Raw genomic sequence first — 27,978 nt, 5'->3', positions numbered from 1 at the left:
CTTTTATATAGGGCTTAGTGGTCCCATAATACTGTATCTGAAGTCTCTTTTATATAGACCTTAGTGGTCCCCTAATACTGTATCTGAAGTCTCTTTTATATAGACCTTAGTGGTCCCCTAATACTGTATCTGAAGTCTCTTTTATATAGACCTTAGTGGTCCCCTAATACTGTATCTGAAGTCTCTTTTATATAGACCTTAGTGGTCCCCTAATACTGTATCTGAAGTCTCTTTTATATAGACCTTAGTGGTCCCCTAATACTGTATCTGAAGTCTCTTTTATATAGACCTTAGTGGTCCCCTAATACTGTATCTGAAGTCTATTTTATATAGACCTTAGTGGTCCCCTAATACTGTATCTGAAGTCTCTTTTATATAGACCTTAGTGGTCCCCTAATACTGTATCTTAAGTCTCTTTCCCGAAATTCAGCCTTGGTGCAGAATTACAGCCACTAGAGCCAGTCCCACAATGAGCTTTCCTTAGGATGTGCCATTTCTGTGTCTGTAGCTATTGAGGAGGAGAGAGGGGGGGCAAGGTGGAGGGTGGGGGTGTGGCCTTGACCAACTGCCACTTTGATCGTTTGAAAGCCATGATGTCTCTCTCTCTCTCATGGGTGGGCCAAATTCTCTGGGCGGGCAAAGCAGAGAAAGGGGAGGTAACCTTGCTCCTTATGACCTCATAAGGAGCAGATTCCAGATCGGCCCATCTGAGCTTTCATTTTCTCAAAGGCAGAGCAGGATACCCAGGGCTCGGTTTACACATATCACCATTTCTAGCCACAGGGGGACCATAGACAGGCTGGGGGAACTCATAATAATGTTAAAAAAAACCATAAAGTGAAATTTTCATGCAATGGGACGTTTAAGCAATTATTTAATAAAAGAAAAAAAATTTCAACATAATACCGTCAGATAGCGTTGTGGGCGGGACATTAAGTCCGACTCAGTGGTGAGTGAAACCGAAGCAGACGGACAGACACAGAGCTGTAGCCGAGCCAAAGTAACGCACTTTTTAATGAATTAACTTTATCGGTTATCAGGCAAAAAAAACCGCTGACAGCAATGACAGAATAAAAGGTACCAGCTTCTCAGATTCATATTAATGGCCTAAAAAAAGACCTATCAGGGATGGACAGTGGTGATTATGGTGATCGAGTGTCCACCTCAGCCCGAGTGGTGTGGAGCCACGTCAAGGTGAAGACAAGTTTCTTTGAGAGAAGACACGCTGCAGTGTGTCTCCACGCGCCCGCTCGGTAAAATGAACTCGTTTGGAGGTTGTTAAGGTGTCGGATTCTCTCCGACCTCCGGAGAGAGCCCTCCGGAGAGGCCCTCTTGTAAAACGCTCCATCTTATTAATGGAAATAAATGCTGTTAGCGCCCCCCCCCCCTCCTCCAACAGTAAGACGTGTCTATTCTTGGCTAAAGTCCCCTTCATTAACGTTATCTCAAATAGGCACCCAGTCTGATGGCGAGAGAAGGGCCGCCGAGCGCTTAAGCTGCTTCATCCAATTTCATTATTCCATATGAGGCGGGGTATCGGTGTTAACTTTGCCATGTCAGCACAGCAGGCGGGGGTAGTTGTGCTGTCACGTGGCTGAAGCATGACATCGGCGCAGAGGTTTAAGTCACCCAGAGTCAACAGGGCCGTGGCAGGCGGTCTGCCAGCTGATCACATGCTGTCAAAGTGCATTCATGTGTTTGTGACTTTTAATTTCAAAATGCACTCAAATGGTAGCATTTCACGGCTGATTTTTGGACTGAGTTTACGAAATTCCAACACCTTCTTTAGCTACGTTCCGCTCATGAAACATGTGCCTCCTCACAGCAGCAGCTACCGTGCTGTGAATGCGCACTAGCAAGCCCGAGGACAACAATAACTGTTTGTGCGTGTGTGTGTGTGTAGTTGAAACGAGAGACGGGAAGAAAAATGAAAAGGAGAGGAAGAAAGAGGAGAGGGATGAAGAAAATGTGAAACTGCGGACCGTCAAATGATCTGGCCTCCCCCCAGGCATGATGACTCAGGGATGATGGCACAGTTAGAGCTAATTAGGATCATAAACTGGAGAAATGTTTTGCCACCATGATGTGGAGGGTGGTGGGCTGTTGGCAGGACTTCAGATTAGATTTCGAGAGCTTGTCCTGATAGAATGCTAAAATTGTAAAAAAATAAAATAAAATATTCCGCTGCCTTGAATCAACATTGACACTTGATTTTATGGATTATGTGTAGATAAAGCCTTAACTGGACGAATATATCTCGGTTTGAAGCTGGCTGCCAAGATGCAAGACAAGGCATGAAAAGGAGATTTTCTTTTACATTTGGAGCAAATCACGGGAGTCATTTCTGCAGGGGATCAGATGATGATGATGCCCCCCCCCTTTTAAAAATAGTTTTGTATTGTACAGTTTCAGTTGGATTTTCATACTAAAATCTTTTGAAACAAAGTCCTCATTCTAGTCCAGCCCTCATAATCAAAAAGTACTGTTTTTCCCTGGGTTTGACTTTCGGGCTTCAGAAAGCTCTGCCCTACCTTCTTTGTGGAGGGTGTTGGGACTTTACGCAGCCTGAGAGGAAGCCTGCCGACACAACTCAGGGCAGAAAAAAAAAAATCACTTCCTGTACATTTTTACAGGTAATATTCCCATAAAAACAGGGAATGAGGTCTCTATCAAGGAACATGAATTTAGTTTTTGTGTGCATTAATAATACAAAGATATATTGCTTTACTATTGTATCTATTTTTGTTCAAGAACTCCTGACTTTATTATCCCCCCACCCACCCCAAAAACCAAAACGATACATTTAGCTGCACAAAATTATCTTTGTATTTTCTCATTCTCTTTTTTACCTTGTGATATACGGCCTCTAAAAACGATTCACTGCTGCAACAGTCTGAGGAGGGAAAATCCCTTTTTGATTGAACCGCCTGATTGAACTCAGACACGCGTGTGACGAGGGATGGGAGGAAGACTTTGACTCAAAGTAGAGCTGAAACCATTGGTCGATTAACAGAAAATAAATCCAAAACTTTTTTTTTTTCCTTCTTTTTTTTTTAAGATCGACTGTTGTACTTTTCAAGCAAACGTGACAAATATTTGATGGATCAGGTTCTAAAATGTGAGCGGTGTTACTCGTCCTTCTTCCTACATTATTGTAAACGCAATTTCTTTAGGGGAGTGGGAGGGACTGTTGGTCAGACAAAAAAAAAAAACATGTATGTGAAACGGTGGTGGATATTTCTAACTATTCCTGACATTGATGACAATGATTCATAGACTGATCAAGAAAATTATCGGCCGATTAATCAATAAATGAAAATAATCGTTAGGTGCAATCCTGTTTCAAAATAAGAGGTCAGAAGTAGACGGTGACAATTTTTCGGGGGTCACGGTATTCCCGCGGGAGTCCCGCGGTACAGGAGTTAATTTCACTGTTGGGAAGGTGCTAGGGACAGAACAGAGCATAGAAATCAACGGGAGCGGGACGGAGCCGGAGATTAAATTTAAAAAATGACGCTGTAATGTGGTGAGTGCACCCAAAGATTGCGCAGCATTTCGTTCGAGAAGATCTCCGTTAGAGCTGGGCAATATATCGATATGATATCGATACCGTGATATGAGACTAGATATCGTCTTAGATTTTGGATATCGTAATATGACATAAGTGTTGTCTTTTCCTGGTTTTAAAGGCTGCATTACTTATTATTATTGTTGTAACTGTTCTATTATTTGCCTTTACCCACTTAGTCATTATATCCACATTACTGATGATTATTTATTTAAAATCTCATTGTGTAAATATTTTATGAAAGCACCAATAGTCAACACTACAATATCGTTGCAGTACCGATAGAGGTATTTGGTAAAAATATCATATTTGATTTTCTCCATATCGCCCAGCCCTAATCTCTGTTAGGAATTATGTAATGAAATGGCCTAGGCCTGCAGGTAACGCATGTAATAGTGTAGCCTAAATTTCCGAGGCAACCTCAGTGATTTGACCGCGATTAACCAAACGTGCTACGGGGGGGGGCAACAGAGTCTGATAACTTTAGACAACATAGGGAACGAAATGGGATATTTTTTGAAGGGGATATGACGGGAGTATTTCCGTGGGGTCGGGATGGGATGGGAGTGACAACTGATTCCCGTGTCACCCTCTAGTCAGAAGCAATGAAAGGATTGGGAAACTGCTGCTGTGGATAGTAAACATCTGGATAAAGAAATCCCAGAACAGTTGTTCCGAGATGTTGCTCCAAGCACAAAGGTTTCCTCCCGTCAAAACTGTTGTGATGCGTTCACTGAACAACGCGTGTACTACAAAGCCGTATAGCATTGTAGCTGCGATTCAAAACAGCAACTGAAAGGGCTACGCTTTGACTTGACAGTATTCCTTAACATCCGACGCCACCTCAACATCTCTTTGAGAGTCGCTGCGGGGCAGCTTCAGTCTCTCTCTTTTACACCATCAACTCTCTGGTGTTGCGTTGTCCAGCGGACTGCAGACACACAAACACTGACAGGAGGCGATAATGCTGCTGACTTGCTGTGCCACGTCTCCGTTTATGAGGACTGACAGCTCGCTGCGAACGGCAGCGCACCAGCTCGTACTGTACACGCACTCACACAGGCAACACACACACACACACACACACACAAACACAGGATGGGTGCTAACATGCAAACAAATTAACACACCATCTGATACACTCTGGAGCATCATTCCCATTGCACTCACACATACATTGGCGCTGCTAAACTAGATTGCTGTGTAACACGTCTCAAATGTCTCCCGTAAAGTAGTTAATGTTTTAAAAAGCTGTTGTGGACCGACTGATGGAGCGTGACACATGACTAACTCAATTAAATGCCTTCTGTTTTGTTGTCATGGCAACTAGTGCAACAAGTTGTTTGTGATGTGAGAATTACCCTTATCTCTCCCAACTGTGGGAGTCATCAAACTGAAAAAATAAAAAAAGACTAATTAACTTAAGCGTCACCTTCTGAATTTTTAAAAAATCTGCATCTGGGCCTTTTTCATACTTTGCGATTCAGTTCCTCCACAACCTGACGGAGGCGGCTCTTGAGCAGCTCATGCGAGCAGTTTTTTTTTTATTTGACATTCGGGCGTGGAATTTGTTTTCCTGTGCCTGAACTTTAAGTACAATTCCTCACTGCCGAGCTCCAAAAAAAAAAAAAAAAAGGCCAAGAGGGACTATTACGGGATAATTACTAATTATGCTAATGTGCTAAAGTTGTGCTATTCCTTTTCCTTGGTCATTTTATCAGCTGTCCTCAAGAGAACACAGTCAGTAGTAATAACCCTTCTCCCCCCTCCACCCCCCAGCTAGTCAGTTAGAGGACACTGTGTCTCCTCCAACCGCTAGCCTTAATCAGGAAGCGCCTGTAAATTCACAAAGCCATGCACGCACACACACAGAGAGGAGCGCCGCGCCGCTGACATTCATTAACCTCATAAATGCCAGCGGTGGTTTTTCCGTCGCGGCTCTTAATGCGGTTATCAGCACAAACACAAACAAATGTGACAGAAGTGTTTTTCGGGGCTAAAACTAGACTTCACATCTGTGAAATGCATCTCTTTCTCGCTCCCACTACACACACACACACACACACACACACACACACACACACACACACACACACACACACACACACACACACACACACACACACACACACACACACACACACACACACACACACACACACACACACACACAGAGTAGGCTGTGTGACATTGGGCTGTCCCAACATGGAAACCAGCACCGGTAACCATCGTTTCCCGTCCCCTCACCCTGCTGTGAATAAACCTACATTAAGAAAATCGGTGGTATAGGCAATGTGCAAGACTGAGTAAGATGTGCATTTATTTAAGTCCTCTACCGGTCTGTGTCTTGCTGCACGAGGGGTTTATTTATGAATAGATTCTGAATGTAAATAGGCCATTGCAGAGAGTATACTGTATTGTTACAATGCGTATGTGTGGGTTTAGAGGCATTGTTACGCTGGGTTTGCCCCGAGCAGAGAGAAAAACTGAGACGCTGACATTTCTAACCAGGTTAGATTAAAAAATAATCTTGAGAATGAATGAAATAGCAGCCAGACACAGATCAGCCGCGTTCACGTTGGAGTTCTCATTTCCATCTGAACTGCACAGCAACACAATGAACAGACTCCACACACAGTATTTGGACTGGTTGTACCATTAAAGCTCGAGTGTAACTACTTTTCAATGACATCCTCACTGCAGTATTATCTGGCCCTGAGATGACTATTTCTTCTTTGAATTTCTGGTATTACTCACATCTAGCTTTTTATTGATGCCGTTATTCAGGCTCTAGCAGACACCATGTGGAAATTTTACTGCATATTAAAAGAGACCTACCTTGTGTAATTCTGTTGCTTAAAAAAAACTTTCTAATCACAATTTCACTTTAACTTTTAGGGAGGTTGACGAAATGGTATTTACACCTCATTAAAAAAAAGGACTTTAAAGTAACTTCATTACAATTACAAACGCTGCTACAAAGATGTAACGTATCTCATTAGGTTTGATGCCATTTTAAAGGTTTTAAATCCGTACGAGTCGACAAAGAAGCCTGCGAGAGACCAAATTATTGATAAAAAACAATCCATTTTTTTCTTACGCGGCCGTCTTGGTAGTCAATGACGCATTCCATGTAACCACAATGTACCCAGTTATCTGACAGAACGCAAGGTAGTTATTTTGTACAGTATATTAGTTTTCAAATGCTGCTATCACAATTGTAATGTAGCCACATTACATATCATGCTCCTCTAAAAGGCTGAGAAAGATAATACATCAAATGCATAAAACAAAAAAAAATATTTTTTTGTCGTTCCACAATACATTACAATATATGACATTTTAGAGATACGCGGTATTCATCCGACAGTGAAGATAACTTTAAGAGTTTTGTGTCACATGCAACAACTAGTAATAAAAATGATTGGCTGGAGAACCCATCCGTGGCTGGTTAAACCAACACAGATTTGGGATCGGTGAAAACGGTGAAATCCTACTGGGGGGGGCGGGGGGGGGGTTGTCTTCCTCGGCTCTCCATCCTGACCTTTGCCCTCGCGTCGATACAGCCTGCATCGCCGCCACCGGCCTTCAGGGGGGAGGCGGGTGATATCGACACGGCCGCAGCCTCCTCTCCCTCTCCTCTGTTCAGCTGCACGTCGACAGCAACAGCCGCCCTCGGAGAGCATCGAGGGGCTCGACGCCAGTCGACTCGTGGGCCCTTTCGCTCTCGGAAACGGGAGCCGTCGATGCGAGAAGGCGACGACCCTCATCCTCTGCCCTCCCCCTGCCTCGCACAACCCCCCTGCCCCCATTGCCGGGAACGAGAGAGTACACAGTCATTGCTACATAACTTACGCTCGGTGTTTTCCACATTTCTTCCTCTGCGCTCAGGATAATACGCTGATATACTGTACGGTACGCTGAGAGTACAGGGTGATAAGTGTGGCTGTAAAAAAAAAATAATAATGTTGGTCTATAAATCTCTGCTCTGCTTATTTTTTTACCCATAAAAAAAGAAAATTGTGGATGAAAGACCAGGAATATGTCTTACACGTGCCACAGTTTAAAACGTAGCATAGAGGGGAAGAAAAAAAAACGACAGCAGCATGTTGTACTGATGATTGACAGGTAGGATATTACAGACAGTGGGCTGGGATGGGCTACATTCACCCAAATGGCACGGCACATCACTGGACTGTCACTCCAAAAGCATTCCGTTTGTGGACATCCTTAAGGGACATAACCGTAAATCACAAGGCTGGGATTAATGAAGAGGCAGACACACACGGCCTGTCCATGCATCCCTCTAGGAGTGGCGACACTGGTCAACCGCTGTGCTTAAAAGGGCGAGCAAACGGACGCGGAGCGAGGCGCACGACCTGACAGGAGCGCTGTAACCTCAACAATACTAGGAGGAGGCGGCGGCAGAATAAAGAGCAGCGGAGAGAGCTTAAGACACAGCTGATGAATTTAGTTAAGTGACTGAGTGGTTTCCAGGAATTCTGAGCAGAGAGCAAGCATGAGAAGAAATATGAGCAAATAAATCTCTGACCTGTAATCGTCCTTCTGTACTTATTTGTTTTGCACTCTCACACAAAGAGGAGTTTGGAGGGGGGGGGAAATCGCAAGGGGGAATCTGCTTACAACCTTTTGAATACACACACACAGGTTTTAGTGAGTCCATCTACAAATAATCTGCAGCCTTTTCAAGGGATTAAGCCCCCAAATGCCAAGCAATAATCCCTCAGTGACTCTGAGCCATAAGGTCTATAAAAATAATTGTGTTGAATCTCAAGATGATCAGCTGGCATTTGAGATGAACGATAACAATGATGAAAAAAAAATAAACGACAAAAAAAAAACAAAAAAAAAACACTCAGACCGGCTTTGCGTAATTTGTGGTCACATTTGAAGTATGGGGGGAAAAATCCTTCAATCATGGAAACATTTACAAAAATCTGTATTTCTGAGAGCTCCTTGAATCTTTGCCACAAAAACACACACACACACACACACACACAGAGGAAAACATTGGAACAGAAAGAAGAGATGTGACTGAGTGTTTCAGCTGCTGGAGCACAGAGTCCACCCTGCTGCAGCTTTGGAGGAGTCAGCGGCCATCAGCAACTTCCCAAAAGACAGCGTACATTTCCACGCGGTCCATGAAGTGGCCCCTAATGTCCCGTGTTATCAGAATGAATCAGCAGCGCTGATAAATTAGCCGTTGGGAGAACACGCCGCGAAGGCCGTCAGCTAATGTGCGCGCGGGTTTTTTGTGCGACGCTCATATGCAATGCTTAATGTTGTGGAACCAATTCTGTCGTTTCCATTATGTAAATACATTTGCCTCAGCACTATATTTTATGTATTGTCTCCCTTGTCTCAATTACTTGGGCTATTAAAAACCAAGAGGTTATGGAAATGAGGTGCAGTTGTCGGTTTGTAGTTTGATGACAAGTGCAAAGTGTTTATGGAAGCTCGTTATGCATTCAATTGCAGTCGGATACGTCAACACGCTCCGAGCGTTCATCCATATTCCACAATGCAATGGGGTGGCACGTCAGCGTCTTCAAGCATAACCAAACACATACAGTTGTGGTCTCAGCTCTCATATATAAATATATATAAATAGGGAGAAATACAAATACATTTACTATTGGTATTTTATTTAGATCTCTGCTTTCTTATGGAGGAGAAAATGTGAAACTGGGGAGGGAAAAAAGCATGTGATGCTTCAGTTTGGTTAAAGTAGCCAAAATACCTCAGGAAATAAATCAAGAAAACTAAACCAGGGAGAACCTCTTTAGAGGCAGTTAAGCTTTTAAGTATGGAACATTTCACGGACAAATAACTTCTTTCCTAATCTTATTTTTTGAAATGTCATTTTTCTTAGTGGGGCACTATATGAAATAGGTTGGAGTAAAATCACTTCACAATACCAGATACATTTTTTTGGTTTTTAACAGTGAACAACACACTCACAATTGTGACCATTTCAAAAATAGACCCCCAAAAAAAAATATCTCAAAGTGAGAGGTGGTGAGATGGAAATGTGCGATCAGTCAAAGTGCTGTGAATTATTAGTTTCTTCAGTAAAAGCATGAATTGCATAAGCGTGGGGCTGTCGCCAGCAGAGGAAGAGCCCACCTTCCTGCAGGTTGCAGGGCAGAGAAGCACACAGGGGACCTTGTTTACCATGAGCCCCGGTCAGCATCTATTTCAGCGCTGCGGCTCAAGAGAAAATGTTGCATTCTTATTATGTTGCAGTCACGGTAGACCAGCGCGCTTTTCTCCATTTGGATTACACGTGGAATTATTGGGCTTCAGCACGTCTTTGAGCACACCGACTTGATACCCATTTCTTCATTAGGATTCAGCAGTTTGAGTGTTTTTAAATTTATATATATATATATATACAAAAATAAATAAAATACTCACATGAAAATGAAATATTATTCTGAAGTTCCAAACAAACAAATGATAGGTTTCTTCTCTTTTCTCTCCCTGCTGAAGGCCCAGATCTGTTTTCTCAAACTTGAGACTTTTTTAAGTGTTCAGAGCTCTGGAGGTTAAAGCCTGAATGAGGCAACATTTGTTTTATGAGACAACAGATTTAAAATAAAACAAAATAAAAAAAGAAGCTGAGAAATGATTAGGAATATCACTAGTGAATTTCAGCATGTAAAGTAGGCACATTTAGGAGCTTTCTTTAAAACGTCGTGCAGTTTTATTACATTGTTAGGGGCCATTGCTAACGCTTCAACCCATTAGTTTAAATATTTAACGTCACCAATGACTTAGTTGTCTTATTCGAAATGATGGAAGACATCGGTGGTGTTTTCACTGAGGAAGTTAAACGGGCTTCGGTGACAACGTCGTGTCCTTCACGGTTGCATCAAACATGCGGATATAAATAAGAAAACACGCGCCGCTCGTCTTCAGAAGCACACGTTAAAACTTGTACCGAAACAAATCGGTCGTTTCATTTTGTCACTGTCCTCGTCCATGTTCGAGACAACGGAGGCTTTTATTAAGGACAATAAAACGCAGCAGCAACTAAACTTTGAAAGGAACAAAAAAAAACAAAAAAAAAACACCACCAGCAACAACAACGCGTCGTTTAAAGCAGGCGGAACATCTCAACAGTTATCATTTCCAGACTAGTAAGGTGCACCAAGTGAAAGCGGGGCCGCGGAGCCTTGCTGCGCATGAGGCCGGAGCAGCGCAGAGGGTCTGCCCGGGCTGCCGAGCGCTCCGATGCCCCCCGCGCCAAGTCGCGCATGCACCACCTCCAAACCAGACTGGGGATTCAAAAAAAAAAAAAAGACAAAAATAAAAAATAAAAAAAGAGAAGACGAAGTGTTGCAAAGTTGTACCTTTTCTCTTCGATCGCCTCCTCCTTCTCCTTTTCAGCTTGCATTTGACCTGTCCGCCCTGAGCCCCCGACGCGCGGCTGTTGTTTCCAAGTACGGATGCCATCAGCGCAGCCTGCGGAGCGGAGCGCAGCCTGGACCAACTTGGACTCGGCGGCTCCACTCTCCTCTGTACTTGCTCTCGCTTCAACCTCCGCTGCTCTCTGATAACGCAGCGTCCTCGGGTTTGACGTAGACTCGGGACTATATTTTCGTCTCTCCCTGTTTTTTTTTTTTTTTAAATCTTCCTCCTGTTTTGTATCCCTCCTAAGCCGGGGGAGGGAGCGTGTCTTGCTGTTCCTGTATCACCTCTGAAACTCCCGGGGAGACCGTTCGCAGCGCAGCGTGGCGGCTCGCAGCAGCACTGATACCTCCGCTGCTTCCCGACAGCTTTTTCCTGCGCCTCTGCAGAAATTCTGGGCATCAGCCACTTTGAATACAATCATGCAGGACGCCTGTCTATTTGCTGCCGAGCTTTCTAATTAGGGTCCAATCGTGGGCTGTCTGGGAGGTGTGACATCACCAGCGACACCCACCAGCTCACACCCCTTATTCACCCGATGCTTTTATATTTTTTATTTTTTATGTTTCTTACTTCCCCCCCCCCACCCCTTCACACTGCAGGGGAAGTCTGTTCCCTTTCGCCCTCCATTGTGGGCGGTGTCATAGGTCAGCCTGGTGGGATTGTTGCTCAAGGGCACTTCAGCAGGTAGGATGAATGCAGCATGAGGGACTTATTATGGTTATTCCTGCTGGCGAACTGTTTCCATACTTGCTATATGTCAGGCTGCTGCAAACTCAGCGACTTGCGGCTAAAAGAACAGGGCGGTGTGGTATTTTGGATACAGATGAGGGAAAATAAATTCTCCAGTTGTTAGAATGAATCCTCCCTCTCTCTCTCTCTCTCCTTGTTTGTCCACTGAGATTTGGGATTTCTAATTTTCTTGCAGGATTATGGATCTAAACCAAATTCCCTTTCACTCCCACCCACTAAAGTCACGAAGAAGTCCACAAAGGGAGATTACTCTACGATGCATCATTTTCAATTAGCACACACTCAATAACTCGCATACATCAAATGCATCTTTGATACGGAGTCAAATTCAGTTACATTTCTCCCGCTTTGTTCGCACACTGGCCTCCTAACGACAAAATGTATGGCCAAACATGTCTACTTTTATTTTGAAAATCCTGTTTTGGAGGTTGCAGGTGACCTCCAGCACAGGAGGCAAACACTCTACTGACAATGTGTTGAAGCTTGTGACATTTTTGGCATTTCTGTGCGAACGTGCAGTGTCGAGGCTTTCAGAAAGCATTTGTGGCTTTCCTAGCTGGAGGCTATTGTTTTATTGCCCCAGCCTCCCCCCCCCACACACACACACACACTGTGGAGGTCAGGTGTGGGTGAGTCTCGCATTGCCAGACCTTCCTCCACAACGCGGCGGAGAAGGATCTGGCTAGTCCACATAGCATTCCCGGATGGGAGTAAAACGTGCTCTGGTTAATTGGCATTTCTTTAAACCAATCACAATCGTCATGGGCGTTGCTAAGCACCGAGCGGAGCAACAATGCCTTTGCAAAATAGCCTGGGGAAGGAACATGTTTTGCAATATGGCATCATGACTTTGCGTAAACATACACGCCACTTTTCTAAAGCCAAATGGCGTGTTATCTGTACGCATTTTGAGCTATCCACCTGTATGTCTACACTGTATACAGAGGATGTAAACATACACACCACGTGGCGTCGCCACGTTGCAGGTTATCGCAAGAACGTGCCGTACTATCGCGAGAACGTCGTCACAGGCTTGTAAAAAAAAAAAGAAAAAAAAATTGGTTTTAGGAAAAGAACATTGGGAAAGGCTTTAGTAACACAAAAAACCCCGACAAAACCATGACGGTGACCGACGGCGCCACACGCAGGACACAAACCCGGCTCTCCTGGGTGAAAGTCCTGTGTTTTACCCATCCACGCGCTACGGCGAAAATTCCCACGTAATGTAGGTCAACGGCGGCCGAACGGCGTTGAAATACACGCTAAAAAGCGATTATGCGTCTCGATAACACGCCAAAATAGCATACGAATTGGCGTGTCATACATACGCCACTTTATGAGATCAGTCTGTGTTTTGGTGGAACATGTGTACGTTCAAAAGTTGTTTTAGTCGTGCGAACAGAAAAGTCAGATTGGACAGATAGTCTAGCATCAGGGGTCACCAACACGGTGCCCGCGGGCACCAGGTAGCCCCCCAAGGACCACATGAGTAGCCCTCAGGCCTGTTCTAAAAATGAAAATTGAATATAGATATTATCAGTTTCCCGCCTTGTTAAGTCATTGTTGATAATTATTGTGAGAAATCATTAACATGATCAGTGTCTTCACATAGATGAGGATCATTAATCATTAATAGTCATATATAACTAAAGGCAAACTGAGCACATTTGTTATTTCAGAAGAGTGTATCAAACTGGTAGCCCTTCGTATGACTCAACACCCATGAAGTAGCTCTCAGTTTCAAAAAGGTTGGTGACCCCTGGAACGGTTAAAATTTGATCTTCTAATTGCAGAGGCTGCGATTACACCCTGGTCACGTGACACGCGAGAGTTAAACAGTCTGCAGGGGAAGTTGCTGCAAACCGTCACGTATTGTGCAAAACGTGCCTTGCTAATGTTGCTACCTCACGGGGCAACACCACTAACCGGTATCACCACCAGGTCGCCATACGTGGTCCAGCCGTAGGATCACTGCGGCTGGCGCTGCCATACTCGTCGTGCACATATATACGTTCTTTAAAGACTGTCCAGTAAAGTTCACAGACGGTGTTTAAAATGTGCTTTAGTGAGCGTGATTTCTTACTGACTTTAATATTGAGGTTTACACCAGGCTCATTTGTCAGTGCTTTACGTTGTCATGGTAATTATTATTACATGTCATGGTATTACAAGGCTGGACGTTCAACAAATCCGTCCCTGTGATTAAAGTATAAATAATGTCATTGATATAAATTCATGCATCACCAAATTGAATCAATATAATAACAGTAAAGGACAGTTTATGTTTAATCCATCTAATGTTGTGTTGGTCAAACAGTCATTTGTTTGCCTTTGTTAAATAATACAGCAAGTAATGATCTTAAAAAAACATTTTAGATTATTTTCCAAATTCTAATCTATGTTGTCATCCCTGCATTAGAATATAGAGCCGTTTTGATGGCGTCTCATGTTATAATTCTCCATGACATGTTTTATCTGTTACACAGTGACTTTTTTTTTTTTTAAATCGCAAATCGAATCGCAATATCTGGCAGAAAAATCCCAATTCGATTTCCCCCCCAAATCGTTCAGCCCTGCTAGCTAGCTGTCTGGATTTAGCCTGCAGAGATCTGAGGAGCAGTTAACCATAGTCCTCACAAATCCACCGGAGGTTAGAATTCCAACACAAAGAAAGCCCAAGGTAACAGGGATATCTAGACTAGGTGTGGGCAAGTAGTGCGAGACACATTCAGGGCCTCAACAGTTTTTTGGGCCTAATCAAATGCAAATAGTTTTCTGTGGCTGCTTAGCTGTTTCAGTCTATTTAACTTTGTGTTTTTGCATGTGCAGTTTTTTTAAATAAAAAAAAAAATGAAATTCTATTATTTATATTCTAAACATCTCTCCAGCTCTCATCCCTTTATAGTTTTGATGTTTAAACAAGAAAAACAACGCATTAGCAGAGAAACCACAATGACCCATTTGCCGATGTCAGATTGAAAAGTCACTTTGAGGCTCTGTTGTTGTTGGGTGGAAACATTTCCTCCTGCGCCTGAGGGGCAGGGGAGAGAGAGAGAGAGAGAGAGAGAGAGAGAGAGAGAGAGAGAGACGGGGCGTCCGCCATGCTGCAGCCTGCCCTCAGGACACCCACAAATATCCATGTAAATTGCAGTTTAAGACAAATCAATACAAGTGACAAGTTGCCAATGCCGCTATCTGGGCCAGTGATGAAGGTGTGCTAGCGGGTGAAGAGAAGCATTCATAGATAACAGTAAACTGACCGACGCACGCACGCACGCACGCACGCACACACACACACACACACACACACACACACACACACACACACACACACACACACACACACACACACACACACACACACACACACACACACACACACACACACACACACACACACACACACACACACGATGATCCCTGCTATTAGCACTATTATGTCTCCATGTTACATGCGTCATTGTACTTTTACATATGGGCCGTTTGTTCATGCTGCACTAGTTGCATTTAAGAAGAGCCACGCCACACAGCCTTCTAATAGTGTCCCTAGAGCGACAAAAAAAAGAAAGAAAGTTGATTGGTTAACAGGTTAAGAGAAAGCGCAAAGTGCATGGCATATTGAGGGAGATATGAGTGATACAGCATTGTAAATCTGATTTATTTTGGGGTTCCTTTGAACTGTGGGTGCCAAAACAGATGTGTGTAAACTTGCTCCACAAACTGGATGACAATGGTTAATATCAGTCAAAATGGATTTCTTTTTTTTTGGAGGGCTTTTCCCCTTTATTATAGTGACAGTGGATAGACATGAAAAGGGGAGAGAGATGGGGGATGACACGCAGCAAAGGGCCGCAGGTCGGATTCGAACCCGCGCCACTGCAGGCGAACACTCTTACTGGGTGAGCTAGAGGCCGCCCCTCAAAATGGATTTCTAAGGGCAAATACATTAATGAATTATGGCATGACAGTCGAAATTGGGGGCTGCAAGTAACTGCTATTTGTATTTGTGATTCATCGATTCATTGTTTTGTCTACAGACAGACCGAGTTGTGGGGACTCGGCATCGGCAGATATTCTTTATTTAAAAGTTCGGGATTGGATCAGGGGTCAAAAAAAAGCTCACTAAACTAAGATCACTAGTTTGGAGGACTTGTTGATTTCAGCTTTGGTGAAAATATCAATCTAGAGTCAGTCTTGTATAAAGTACTTGGAAGCAGTACTTGAGTAAAAGTACAAGTATCTTACCAGAAAAAAAGACTTTGGTAGAAAAGTCACCTTTTCAAATATTACTTGAGTAAAAGTCTTAAAGTATCTGATATTTACTGTACTTAAGTATCAAAAGTAATGTTCCGATATTAAATGTACTTAATTCTTTAGAAGAAAAAAAGTAAAGAAAAACTTTGATTATGAACTTTATTGTGGCTTCCTTATAGTAAAGGATAGCATTCAGGGTTACCACACCTTCTTAAAACATCACATTCAAAGGCTGACATCAACAAAGAGAAAAACAGACACAGAATTTTACTTATTTTTTTGTGAGGAAGAATCTTTCTCTCCAACGTACGAAACCTTTCTTGCAAGGAACGAGTAACGAAGACTCTGAGGGGAAATGTGTCCGAATAAAAGTGTACATTTTAGTTAGGAAAAGCGGTAGGGGAGTAAAAGTGAAAGTTTGCAGAAACATAAGTAACATCAAAATCCTACTTAAGTACAGTAATTAAGTATTTGTACTTTGTTACATTACAACACCGTGTACATTCGAGTACATTCCTGGTAACTTTAGACTAAAAGATTTGGATCTTTGTCAGAACTGGCATGAGGAGGACTCCCGAGAAACCGACACTTCATTGTGCAATTGAATAGTTGTCTAATTTCAGGAATTGTTGAATATAGATTTATAAGAACATCTGCATTGCACTATTCCTGCACTATAAGTCATGGAATGTGTTCTGCGTTCTGTGTTTACTTGCTACAATTATTTAGCCCAACACTTGGCATTAGTTTGATGTCATCTCTCTGCATTTAAGAGTTAGATTGAAATTGAGATTGCTGTAAACACATGGAAACAACGTCGCTTTTTTTTTTTTTCCTATCATCAAATCAAACACCTGCAATCTAAGATAAGGAGGCCAGTGTTCAGGTAGGACTGTCGCCATGGTAATACATCTGTTGCTCTCTAATCAGCAGTTATTTGTCTTTGCTCCCGGTTGAAAAAGAGCATGTGTTAACATGCAGCAGAGCTTTACCCTTGAGACATCTTTTAGAAGACTGAAAAGAAAGCTGTCCTGCCTCTTGAGGAGTCTGCAGCTCATGCTACAGCGACCCACCATCAGGCAGCCTACATTAGACATATTTATAGTTTTATCCGTGGCACCCATTATATTTTAGCACCTCTTTTTATGTCTATATGGTATTAAAAAGCTACTGAAATTTGACTTGGTGAACCCTGCAAAAACCCTGAATCAACCCTTATCTGCCATTTGTTTTCCTACATTATACAACTTTACACACTTTAGGCCTGTATTAAAATTAGTAAAAACAATTCAGATTATATATATATATATATATATATATATATATATATATATATATATATAATATAAGGGCTGAAAAAGAAAGAAAAACAAGAATATATCAGTAGAAAACCGCACATTAAAATGTAACTGTCATTCTTTTTTAGTGGTGCCTTTTATATTCAATACAACGTTCAAATTTGTTCAATAAAAGAATGTTGGAAATGATTTGTTTTGAATTCAACAAGCAATGTGTAGTATTTTAGAAGAATACTGAAAGCACAGCAGAACTGAGTATGCTGTTTATTTATTGCAAGTAATATCATTATTATTAACGTTATCACATATTTTCCTCATATGGTGCAGCCCTAGTGTGTGTGTGTGTGTGTGTGTGTGTGTGTGTGTGTGTGTGTGTGTGTGTGTGTGTGTGTGTGAGTGTGTGTGTGTGTGTGTGTGTGTTTGTGTGGGTTTTACAGCTGAATTAATCAGCATTAAGAAAATATAACCTGCTGGTTTCCTATTATATTTTCTATAATGCCCTGCAGTGTTTTCTGTAATATCCGTAAGAGTGGCAGTGTGGATCTGTGGCTGGAAGGTCAGGACAGGATTTGGACAGACAGTTTTTCATATCAGTCATTAAACCTGGAGCGTGGAACGATTGTCTCCCCCCTGTGGCAGGGAGAGTCATTACACAAACACTGCCGACGCGCGCTTATGACGTAGGCCTGCATGGGAGCTCGCCACGTCCATGGCTTTCATTAGGTTGACTTTAATCCTTTCTCTGAACGCCAAGTTTCTTTTCTTGGACACTTCCTAGGATTTTCCGCCTACTCCTATCTGCCGCTCCGTTTCCATGGTCTCTACCTCCCTTCCTGCCCCCTTTAGGTCTGGCTGGTTAACGTAAAATGCATAACTTCCGGTGCGCCAGTGCAGAAAAGTCGCCACAGACGCCACAACCCCGGTCTACTGCGAAATACAGTGAGCTTTCCCTAGGATAGGCTTCATCGGGATTGTGTAAACTCGTTTAGCAAGGGCTTGAATGTAACGGACGTTCATTTATATGTAAAAGTCCTGCACTCCAGCTTAAAAGACCCTCAAAAAATAGTTTCAAAATTACATTTTACACCGTTTATTGCAATATCACAGTGCTCGACTGTCCGTTTCGTGGCCTCTGGTTGCCCCCTTTGGCAACCACCTGTTCAATGTTTTTTTTTTTATATATATAAAACAAATCAAAACTTACAAAACTGGAAAATGTATTTCAAAAGAAGTCAATATTTTATTTGGTTGTCTCCGTAAAGTTGAAACACTACGTTTGTGCGCAACACAACATTTCGCTTTCCACACACGCGAGTTTGCCATGAAAAGATACAGGCAAGGCAATTTTCTGTTCACGTTAACGGAGCATGTTAAAATCCGGTGCTATGAAAGTACATTTCTGAGTATTGTACTTGACCATGAACTGTGCTGGAAGCCCCACATTAAATATCTGTGCATGAAGATGGCCAGGAGTGTTGGTATATTGAGCAAAACTAGATACATATTGAACCAAAATACACTACATACTCTTTATTGCTCACTTATTTTACCATATATATATATATATATATATATATACAGTGCCTTGCGAAAGTATTCGGCCCCCTTGAACTTTTCGACCTTTTGCCACATTTCAGGCCTCAAACATAAAGATATAAAACTGTAATTTTTTGTGAAGAATCAACAACAAGTGGGACACAATCATGAAGTGAAACAAAATTTATTGGATATTTCAAACCTTTTAAACAAATAAAAAACTGAAATATTGCGTGCAAAATTATTCAGCCCCTTTATTTAATACTTTGTAGCGCCACCTCTTGCTGCGATTACAGCTGTAAGTCGGCTGGGTATGTCTCTATCAGTTTTGCACATCGAGAGACTGACATTTTTGCCCATTCCTCCTTGCAAAACAGCTCGAGCTCAGTGAGGTTGGATGGAGAGCGTTTGTGAACAGCAGTTTTCAGTTCTTTCCACAGATTCTCGGATGGATTCAGGTCTGGACTTTGACTTGGCCATTCTAACACCTGGATATGTTTATTTGTGAACCATTCCATTGTAGATTTTGCTTTATGTTTTGGATCATTGTCTTGTTGGAAGACAAATCTCCATCCCAGTCTCAGGTCTTTTGCAGACTCCATCAGGTTTTTCTCCAGAATGGTCCTGTATTTGGCTCCATCCATCTTCCCATCAATTTTAACCATCTTCCCTGTCCCTGCTGAAGAAAAGCAGGCCCAAACCATGATGCTGCCACCACCATGTTTGACAGTGGGGATGGTGTGTTCAGGGTGATGAGCTGTGTTGCTTTTACGCCAAACATTAACGTTTTGCATTGTTGCCAAAAGTTCGATTTTGGTTTCATCTGACCACAGCACCTTCTTCCACATGTTTGGTGTGTCTCCCAGGTGGCTTCTGGCAAACTTTAAACGACACTTTTTATGGATATCTTTAAGAAATGGCTTTCTTCTTGCCACTCTTCCATAAAGGCCAGATTTGTGCAGTATACGACTGATTGTTGTCCTATGGACAGAGTCTCCCACCTCAGCTGTAGATCTCTGCAGTTCATCCAGAGTGATCATGGGCCTCTTGGCAGCATCTCTGATCAGTCTTCTCATTGTATGAGCTGAAAGTTTAGAGGGACGGCCGGGTCGCCGTAGATTTGTAGTGGTCTGATACTCCTTACATTTCAATATTATCACTTGCACAGTGCTCCTTGGGATGTTTAAAGCTTGGGAAATCTTTTTGTATCCAAATCCGCCTTTAAACTTCTCCACAACAGTATCTCGGACCTGCCTGGTGTGTTCCTTGCTCTTCATGATGCTCTCCCGCTTACACGGACCTCTGAGACTATCACAGAGCAGGTGCATTTATCACGGAGACTTGATTACACACAGCTGGATTCTATTTATCATCATTAGTCATTTAGGTCAACATTGGATCATTCAGAGATCCTCACTGAACTTCTGGAGAGAGTTTGCTGCACTGAAAGTAAAGGGGCTGAATAATTTTGCACGCCCACTTTTTCAGTTTTTATTTGTTAAAAAGTTTGAAATAGCCAATGAATTTCGTTCCACTTCATAATTGGGACCCACTTGTTGTTGATTCTTCACAAAAAATTACAGTTTTATATCTTTATGTTTGAGGCCTGAAATGTGGCAAAAGGTCGAAACGTTCAAGGGGGCCGAATACTTTCGCAAGGCACTGTATATATATATATACATATATATATACACACATATATATACACACATATATATATACATATATATATATACATATATATATATACACACACACACACATATATATATATATATATATATATATTTATATATATATATACAAAATATTTGCACGTTGCAAAAAAGAGCAATCAGATAATAAATCACACCGTCATCTAATTACGACCACTCTAATCATCTGTTTTTGAATTCACATTTAGGGCTGCAACGATTCTTCGAATAACTTGAATAATTCGATTACAAAAAATCCTCGAAGCAAAATTCTTTGCCTCGAAGCTTCGTTAAATCAATGTAATTAAGGTTGTACGGCTCACTGTGTTTCCGCACGGAGGATTTATTAGCGCGCACAAGAGGTTTGGCGTTCTGCGGACACAAGACTGACGGCCCATATTACAAAATGAAGGAAGACGAAAATAGCGAGGGTCTAAAAGGGAGAGACAGCGAGAGAAAACGAACAGAAAGTTTGGGATCATTTTAAGCTGCAAACATGCTGCTACATCACCTCTGTAACAAACATCCAGTGTACTCATCCATTCCACGCAGACCAACCCGACACAAGGTAGCTACGTCTGCTGCTCCGTCCACGGCGCGCTGTTTACACAACTAGCCTGCAGCATACTATTTTACTAATAGCGATGTTTTACACAACTAGCCTACAACATGCTACTCTGCTAATAGCGATGTTTTACACAACTAGCCTACAACATGCTACTCTGCTAATAGCGATGTTTTACACAACTAGCCTACAACATGCTACTCTGCTAATAGCGATGTTTTACCAAGCTAAAACGAAAGCTGTCGGTTTGTAGTGTAACTTTTATTAGTTTGCTTCTAATCTTTGGAAATGTAGCTGCTGCCGGAGACAAACCGGCTCCTCCCCCAAGCATGGCTACTAGCAACTGCGTGAATGACGTCATCATGCATTCTTTATTCTTTCCCCTCACCATAGATATAGCTATGCTCCTCACTGTGTATTAGGCTTCTGAAAATGTGTCCCCCAGAACAGTGTAGTTGAGTAGCCCTGCTGTAAACCCTCTGGTCAGTGAACAGCTCTTTTGCATATCCAGTGCAAAGAGCCAGAGGCAAGAAGGGAATTGCGTGAAAAATATTAACATTTGGGCCACCAAAAATGTACTATTGTAATGTATTTCTTTTTAAGGGTCTTGGAATTTGGCAATAAAAAATTTTGCTTTTTCTAAAGAAGGAAACCAGTCTTTTGCATATATACAAGCAACAGGTTTCCTTTTTTTTAGTAAACAGCAATAATAAATATTTACTATTGCTGTTTACTAAGTATTTCTTACTAAGTATTTCTTATCCGATTACTCGATTAATCGATGGAATAATCGGTAGAATATTCGATTACTAAAATAATCGATAGCTGCAGTCCTACATTCAAAACTGCACAATTCATGTTTAAAGTTAAAGAAAATAATGTAAAGGTATTGTTGTAAGTTATTTTAAGACCTGAAATACTGTATGCTGTATTTGCATATCTATTTGTTTTGTAATAATATGTTGTTGTGAATTAGGGGCAGGACCTAATAAGCTGTATGCTTCCACCTGCTCCTTCTCAAACTTATCCTTTTGAATTTATTTATTTTTTAGTCTTTCGTAAATTCTGATTGTTTTAATTTTGTGGTTTTAATTTATTTATTTTTTTTGTCTTTTGCAACATTGGTGATTGTTCGAGATCAAATCAAATATGGCACCGGACGGAATAGCAACGTGGATTTCGGTGGCCACTTAAATGTCTGCCCTGCTCTCTGATGCTCCGAAACCGACGTTAGAGGCAACAGAAACCTCGCTAGTAGACACTAATAACACGTTACACTTGGCAGCAGGTAACGTTAGCCTATCGTTAGCTACAGCAGTAACAGGAACGTTAAATGCTGACAGCTAAACGGTGTAAAGTGTGACTGTATTTCATTGTAGAGGATTCAAACAGCGGGACGTCCAACAGTCTGCTGCTAAAGCTATGAGCTTTGCCATTTGCCAAAAACCATAGACCGTTAAAGATATGGACCAACAGATCCCGTTGCTCTGGACGGAGACCAGTGAAGGATATTAGAAGCACTTTTCCGGTGAGTGCTGAGCGTTACTGAGCAGCCTCCAGCTGAGCTTGAAGACGTAGATGTGACGTGAGCAACCTGAAAGTTGGAAGTCTTCTGGTAGCTGTGCCAAGAGAAATCTCAATCATTCCCAATCTTCCAGAGACAGAGAGCGTAGGTAGGTAGGTAGGTATATATATATATATATATATATATAATTATTGCTAACTAAAATGCTAGTTAACATTAGTAATTCAACTCAAACAGCTAATGTAAGTCCAAACTGCCTGTGAGCTTCTCCTGTACTGCACGGTAATTCCTCTACTATGCGACAGAAAGTTGTGTGGTTATGACACAATCGTTAGCCTATTTTTACAAAAACGCCTGCTACAGAGCCATAACGTGAGGTACAAGGTAATGGAGCCTTTCATACATTGTCGTGTTTCCTTAGAAATAAACAATAGACAAATGGAGACTTTAAACGCTTCAGACGTAAAGTTATTCGCTGTCAAAGTGGCGCCAAAATGAATGACAGTCAATGGAATGCTAACAGCGGGTGATGGCTTGTTAGCAACAAAATGGCGCGATAGGAGGTACGGGTTGTGGATGCTCGTTTAACCCCTTGGAAAAAACAACAGACAGGACTAAATGTTGCGTTTACTTAAAACTGGTAAACCTCGTGGTGCATTCAAAGTTATTGTAAAATACCCTTTTCTCATAGTTTTTTTTTTTTCTTTTAACAGCAATTTACTGGTGAAAGAAGTAATTATTGTTAAAAGGTATTATTACATTTTTAATAAGCATTTAAATTCCCCCCCTTTTTTGTGCTGATCCAAAAATTGATCCGTGACTCAAAACCGTGATCCAATCTGTGAGTTTTGTGATCCATTACACCTGTATTTGAGAGGAATGGGAAATTACAGTATATTGCAAGCCGTTATCTCATTGTTTCATTATTAAAATGTGTGGTATAGTTACATAAGAAATGAATTGCCAAAAAGCTGAGAAAAACCAAAAGCTAATGCCTGGTTGCCAAGCCGGCAACCACTTTAAAAAGTTAGCGTTGAGCCCTGCATCACTTATTATCCATTTTCAGAGAAAATGCAGTAGTTATGTTCACTTGGCCCCCCCCCAAATAGAATCTGTAAAAAAAAAAAAAAAATCGGTGACCTATCCCCTGGCACTCTGCCCCCAACCTGAGAGGTGACATCACTGTCACCCCCCCACACATCAGGGTTTTCGGAGCGCTTAGGTGCAGATGACGTCATACGCTCATTCGTGACGTCATCGCGTAATTATTTGCAAAAAGCTTAGTGGTTGTAAGTTGCAGCGAGGGACAGATCACTAAAGCAAAACTTGTATGTCACTTAAAATGAGAATAGTTGGTCCACCTTAAGCCCCTGACACACCAACCCGATGGCTGACCGTCGGCAGAAATGGCAGTCGGACTGATCAGTCGGCTCCCCGAGGTCCAAAAAGTGCCCTTGGAACACACCGAAACAACGCCGTCTTGAGCGTACGTTCTGCACGTGCGCGAGACATAATACAAAAAATGAAAACTGGAAATGGCAACGCATCACGTGGGTCTGGCTTCTCAAGCCGATGGTAATGGCGGCTTGTTCGAAATACGATCTCGTATTTTACGGAAATAGTTCACTGAAACATGTTTCTGAAAACATTTTAAGCGAGAAATAGGCCATGCAGTTCGACAAAGGTCAGTTTAAAAGATTTTCGTCAGATTTTGAGAGGCGGTCGGCACTCATCCCGCTCGTTATTTCCGGGTTAGCAGTCGGACTCAGTGAGTGAGTCCGACTGCCCGCCCTCCGACCCAGCAAGTCAGGTCAGCCAAAATGAAGGCCGACAGCTCCTCCAACGGACGACGGCACGGAACACCCCGAACAGACTCGAGTCACTGACCTCGCCAGACTGTCCGACGGCTGATAATCTGGTTGGTGTGTCAGGGCCATTAAAGCCAGCCCGCCTTAAGTAAGTTAAGTCATATTCCCTGCCGTATATGATGGCAGGGTAAAACCCTGCACATAAACCAGTACTTTCAATGAGTGATATGACAGCGACAGTCCCAGCATGTAGACACCTTTCAGCGTCAGGTGTTTGGTGCAGCATGAGCGGAGGGTCCTTTATACCAAGTCACCATGCCTGACTTTTAAAGTAGATCTGGCATCTAAAATTTCGATTTCTTCCTACTCTTTGGTGCCCCCTCCAGCTGGAGGCCCTCAATGAAATCGCTTAGCCCACTTGTAAAAACGGCCCTGCCCGACCTCAACAAAGTGTTTGCATGACGAAAATACTAATTAAGTGAGAATCCAGCATGTGTGGAAGATCCAGTCGTATCTGATGACATATTTGAACATGACAACATCTTAATCTCCACATCAATCTAAATTAAAGATCCACATAAACAAAAATAAGCTTTCTCGGGCACATTCCACCAAGACACGGATGCGTCAAACAGGTGGCAGGCATTTTAATAAGCAACATGCTTCAAAAATTGATATTTTCAGAATGAGGAAAATCAAAACAAGTTTCAAGTGGTGTCAACGCGGAGAGAGGAAGTGACATTTGTGACAAGCTGTTTTTGCAAATGAATAAAATGAATGCATGCAATCTGACTACATCTAGAAACAAGATAAACAAATGTGTAACAGCAGGTGTAAAGCAGGCTTATGGCAGTCCATCTAAACTTTATACTTTAATTTTCCAGAGGCTTCTAATGCCGGCAGAATGAAGAGGACAAGCAAGGACACCTGTGACAGGAAAACTGACTCCACAGCTTTTTTTTTTTTTTTAAATACTTACATGGCCTTCCCACCAGTGTCAAAGAGCAAATGGAGGCAATATTGGAATTGGAATTATACCAGTGGGTAAATGTCAGATATTTGAGCCAACTATTCCTTAATGTACCTTTCGAGCATTACCAACACAAAGCGCTCTAATTGCTAGCTGCAAACTCTCACCCACACCTCATTCCAAGGTTGCATTCCCCGGCCGTATTTAAACTTTGAAAGTGACATTGAACGTTTCATTTTACAGCACGTAGCTACAGCCACAGGGGCTGAATTCTTGCTTCCTGCTGATGAAGTGCCGCCAATGTACTCCTTTGGATGACTTCTTCTTTTCTTTTTCAACCCCACCCCACCCCTCTTAAGTGACACCCATTAATCACATTAGGTCTTTGGGAGAATTGTCTGCTGAGCGTCAGGTCTTGGCTGACCCCAACATTTGGAGAGTGAAGATAAAGACGTAGCACTGACAGCTCTGAAATAGCCCCTTTTTTTCCCGCAGGTCAGCGTTCAGAGGAATATGAATATTATTATACATGAAAGGACGGGGGGAAAACAATTGAGTTCTTCCTTCAGAGGAGCTGAATGACACTGGGAATTCTCAGTGTTTTCTGCTGCTGTGGATAGATTGCCTGGGTAGCTTACTAATTACCGTACTGGTAGCAGACGGCTACCATGAGGCGACTTGATATGTGCAACTGCATCATCATAAAGTCTGTCTCCCTGATACCACTGATACATTAGTTAGTCTTGGCCTATCTGGAAAGTAAGCATCTCCTGCCATACAGGCTAATAAAATACTCTGAGTCCACGATTGTGCAGATCAATGGTGATTGTGTTTAATATTGGATTCTTTAATTACTGAAAGCATTGGATATTATGGCGCTCTTTGTGAGTCTACATTCCAATCACTATGTCTTTCTGAATAGGAACTAACATCATTGCCCTTAATGTCACGTAGCATTATCAGCTCTGTGGTTTAGTACAATGGAGCCATTGTGTTCTGTGGTGAGGGGGGGGCTTATCAGTGAAAGACAGGAAAGGAGAAAGGGGAGAATGAATAGAATAAAAGTAAATTCGATCTCTGTTTAGCAAAGGAGAGATTTCTCAAAATAGTTCTACACAATACTGGATTCAGACATCTTGCTCCACCGAAATTAAAACATATTTTTGCTTAGAAATCAGTACCTAAACCCCATTTTAACACTAAGTGTTCTTTTTTTGGTCAGAATTGTAGCAACCAATAAGAAAAACATAATGTTTTACTACCAACAGTGTTAGCTGTTGCTACATTACTCCCTAACTTTGTACTTTAGGCTAGTTACTTCATGATATGATTTAAAACATAGGGTAAGTGTTCAAAATGTTCAAATATTACTTCTAACAAACCACAAAGGTTCAAACTCTTCGAATATCTATTTTAGCGCATAATATTTGTCCACAAGTAGGCAAACCAATACAACAAGAGACATAACTACTTGTATTGGTATTTTTAGTTTAACAAACATGTCTTTTAAAGTGAAATTTTGCAGATTTTTAACCGAAGATAAACGGCACCTGGCCTCCCTCCATGCCGCCAGCGTCCGGAGCTCCTCGCTCACCTGCGGCAGAGTTTTCTCTGCCATCATTACAGTTGTTAAAATATTTCTCATTCAGCTTGACCTTACTTTACATTTCTCAGGGTTTCCCCACATTGCAAGGTCGATGGCCCACCGGGCCTAAGTTGACCCCCACCAGGCCCAAGCCAGTGGAAATTATGTTTTAAAGCTCCAGTAAGTCCAGTGAGAATCAGTGCTAACGTTAGTCCAGTGGGAATCAGTGCTATGTTAACGTCAGCCACTGTAACTAGCTCCCACTCTCCAAATGGAAGGTGGGAAGCCTAGGTATGCAAGCAATCAACCAATGCAGGAAACACCCAGTCAGACACTGCATCTCATAGCCCTTAAATTGCCTCCTCGAGTCATCCACTTGCCACCCTTCCTTGCGTCTTGGTCCCTCCCACCGAGGAAGCATTGGGAGAGACGTAAGAAAATCATTGGAGAGAGGAAACAAGAAAATGTGTTTTAGAGGGATGAGACGTCCTTTCAGCTGCACGGCTTCCGGGAAGGCTGCTCTTGTGTATCCTCGCCTATAGCTCCTCAGTGATCCCTCCACGATGCTCGCTCCTAGTGCTCATATCATGCTCATTTTCAGATTCATAATTGGATTTAGAGGTTGTACCAGAATAGGTTTACATGGTTTAATTTTGAGAAAGCACCATATTTTTGTTGTACTGCACATTGCGCCAGCTCCTCTTTTCACCCTGTGTGTTGAGCTCTCTGTTGTAGCTACAGAGTGAGACCTCTCACTTCTGTTCCATCTTTGTTGGGAGTCACACATGTGCAGTAGCTAGGTGAGGACTACTAGCCAGTCAGAAGCAGAGTATGAGGGCGAGCCCTGACAGCTAGGTAAGGACTACTAGCCAGTCAGAAGCAGAGTATGAGGGTGAGCCCTGACAGTACCTAGGTAAGGACTACTAGCCAGTCAGAAGCAGAGTATGAGGGCGAGGCCTGACAGTACCTAGGTAAGGACTACTAGCCA

The 27,978-nt window shown here is 42.3% G+C and overlaps 1 protein-coding gene across 1 annotated transcript in view; it reads right to left on the bottom strand.

The window, feature by feature from the left end:
• adarb2 (adenosine deaminase RNA specific B2 (inactive)) overlaps positions 1-11,464 on the bottom strand; it is a 223,291-nt gene extending 211,827 nt beyond the window's left edge. Inside the window, exon 1 of the mRNA XM_039790896.1 lies at positions 10,945-11,464. Coding sequence (XP_039646830.1) covers positions 10,945-11,047 — 103 coding nt within the window. The 5' untranslated portion in view covers positions 11,048-11,464. The remainder of the gene's footprint in view (positions 1-10,944) is intronic.
• Positions 11,465-27,978: the final 16,514 nt, after the last annotated feature.

This window comes from Perca fluviatilis, chromosome 22, assembly GCF_010015445.1.
Source record: "Perca fluviatilis chromosome 22, GENO_Pfluv_1.0, whole genome shotgun sequence".
Taxonomy (NCBI): domain Eukaryota; kingdom Metazoa; phylum Chordata; class Actinopteri; order Perciformes; family Percidae; genus Perca; species Perca fluviatilis.
Note: the sequence above shows the minus strand (reverse complement) of the source record. Positions and strands in the feature narration are given on the sequence as shown.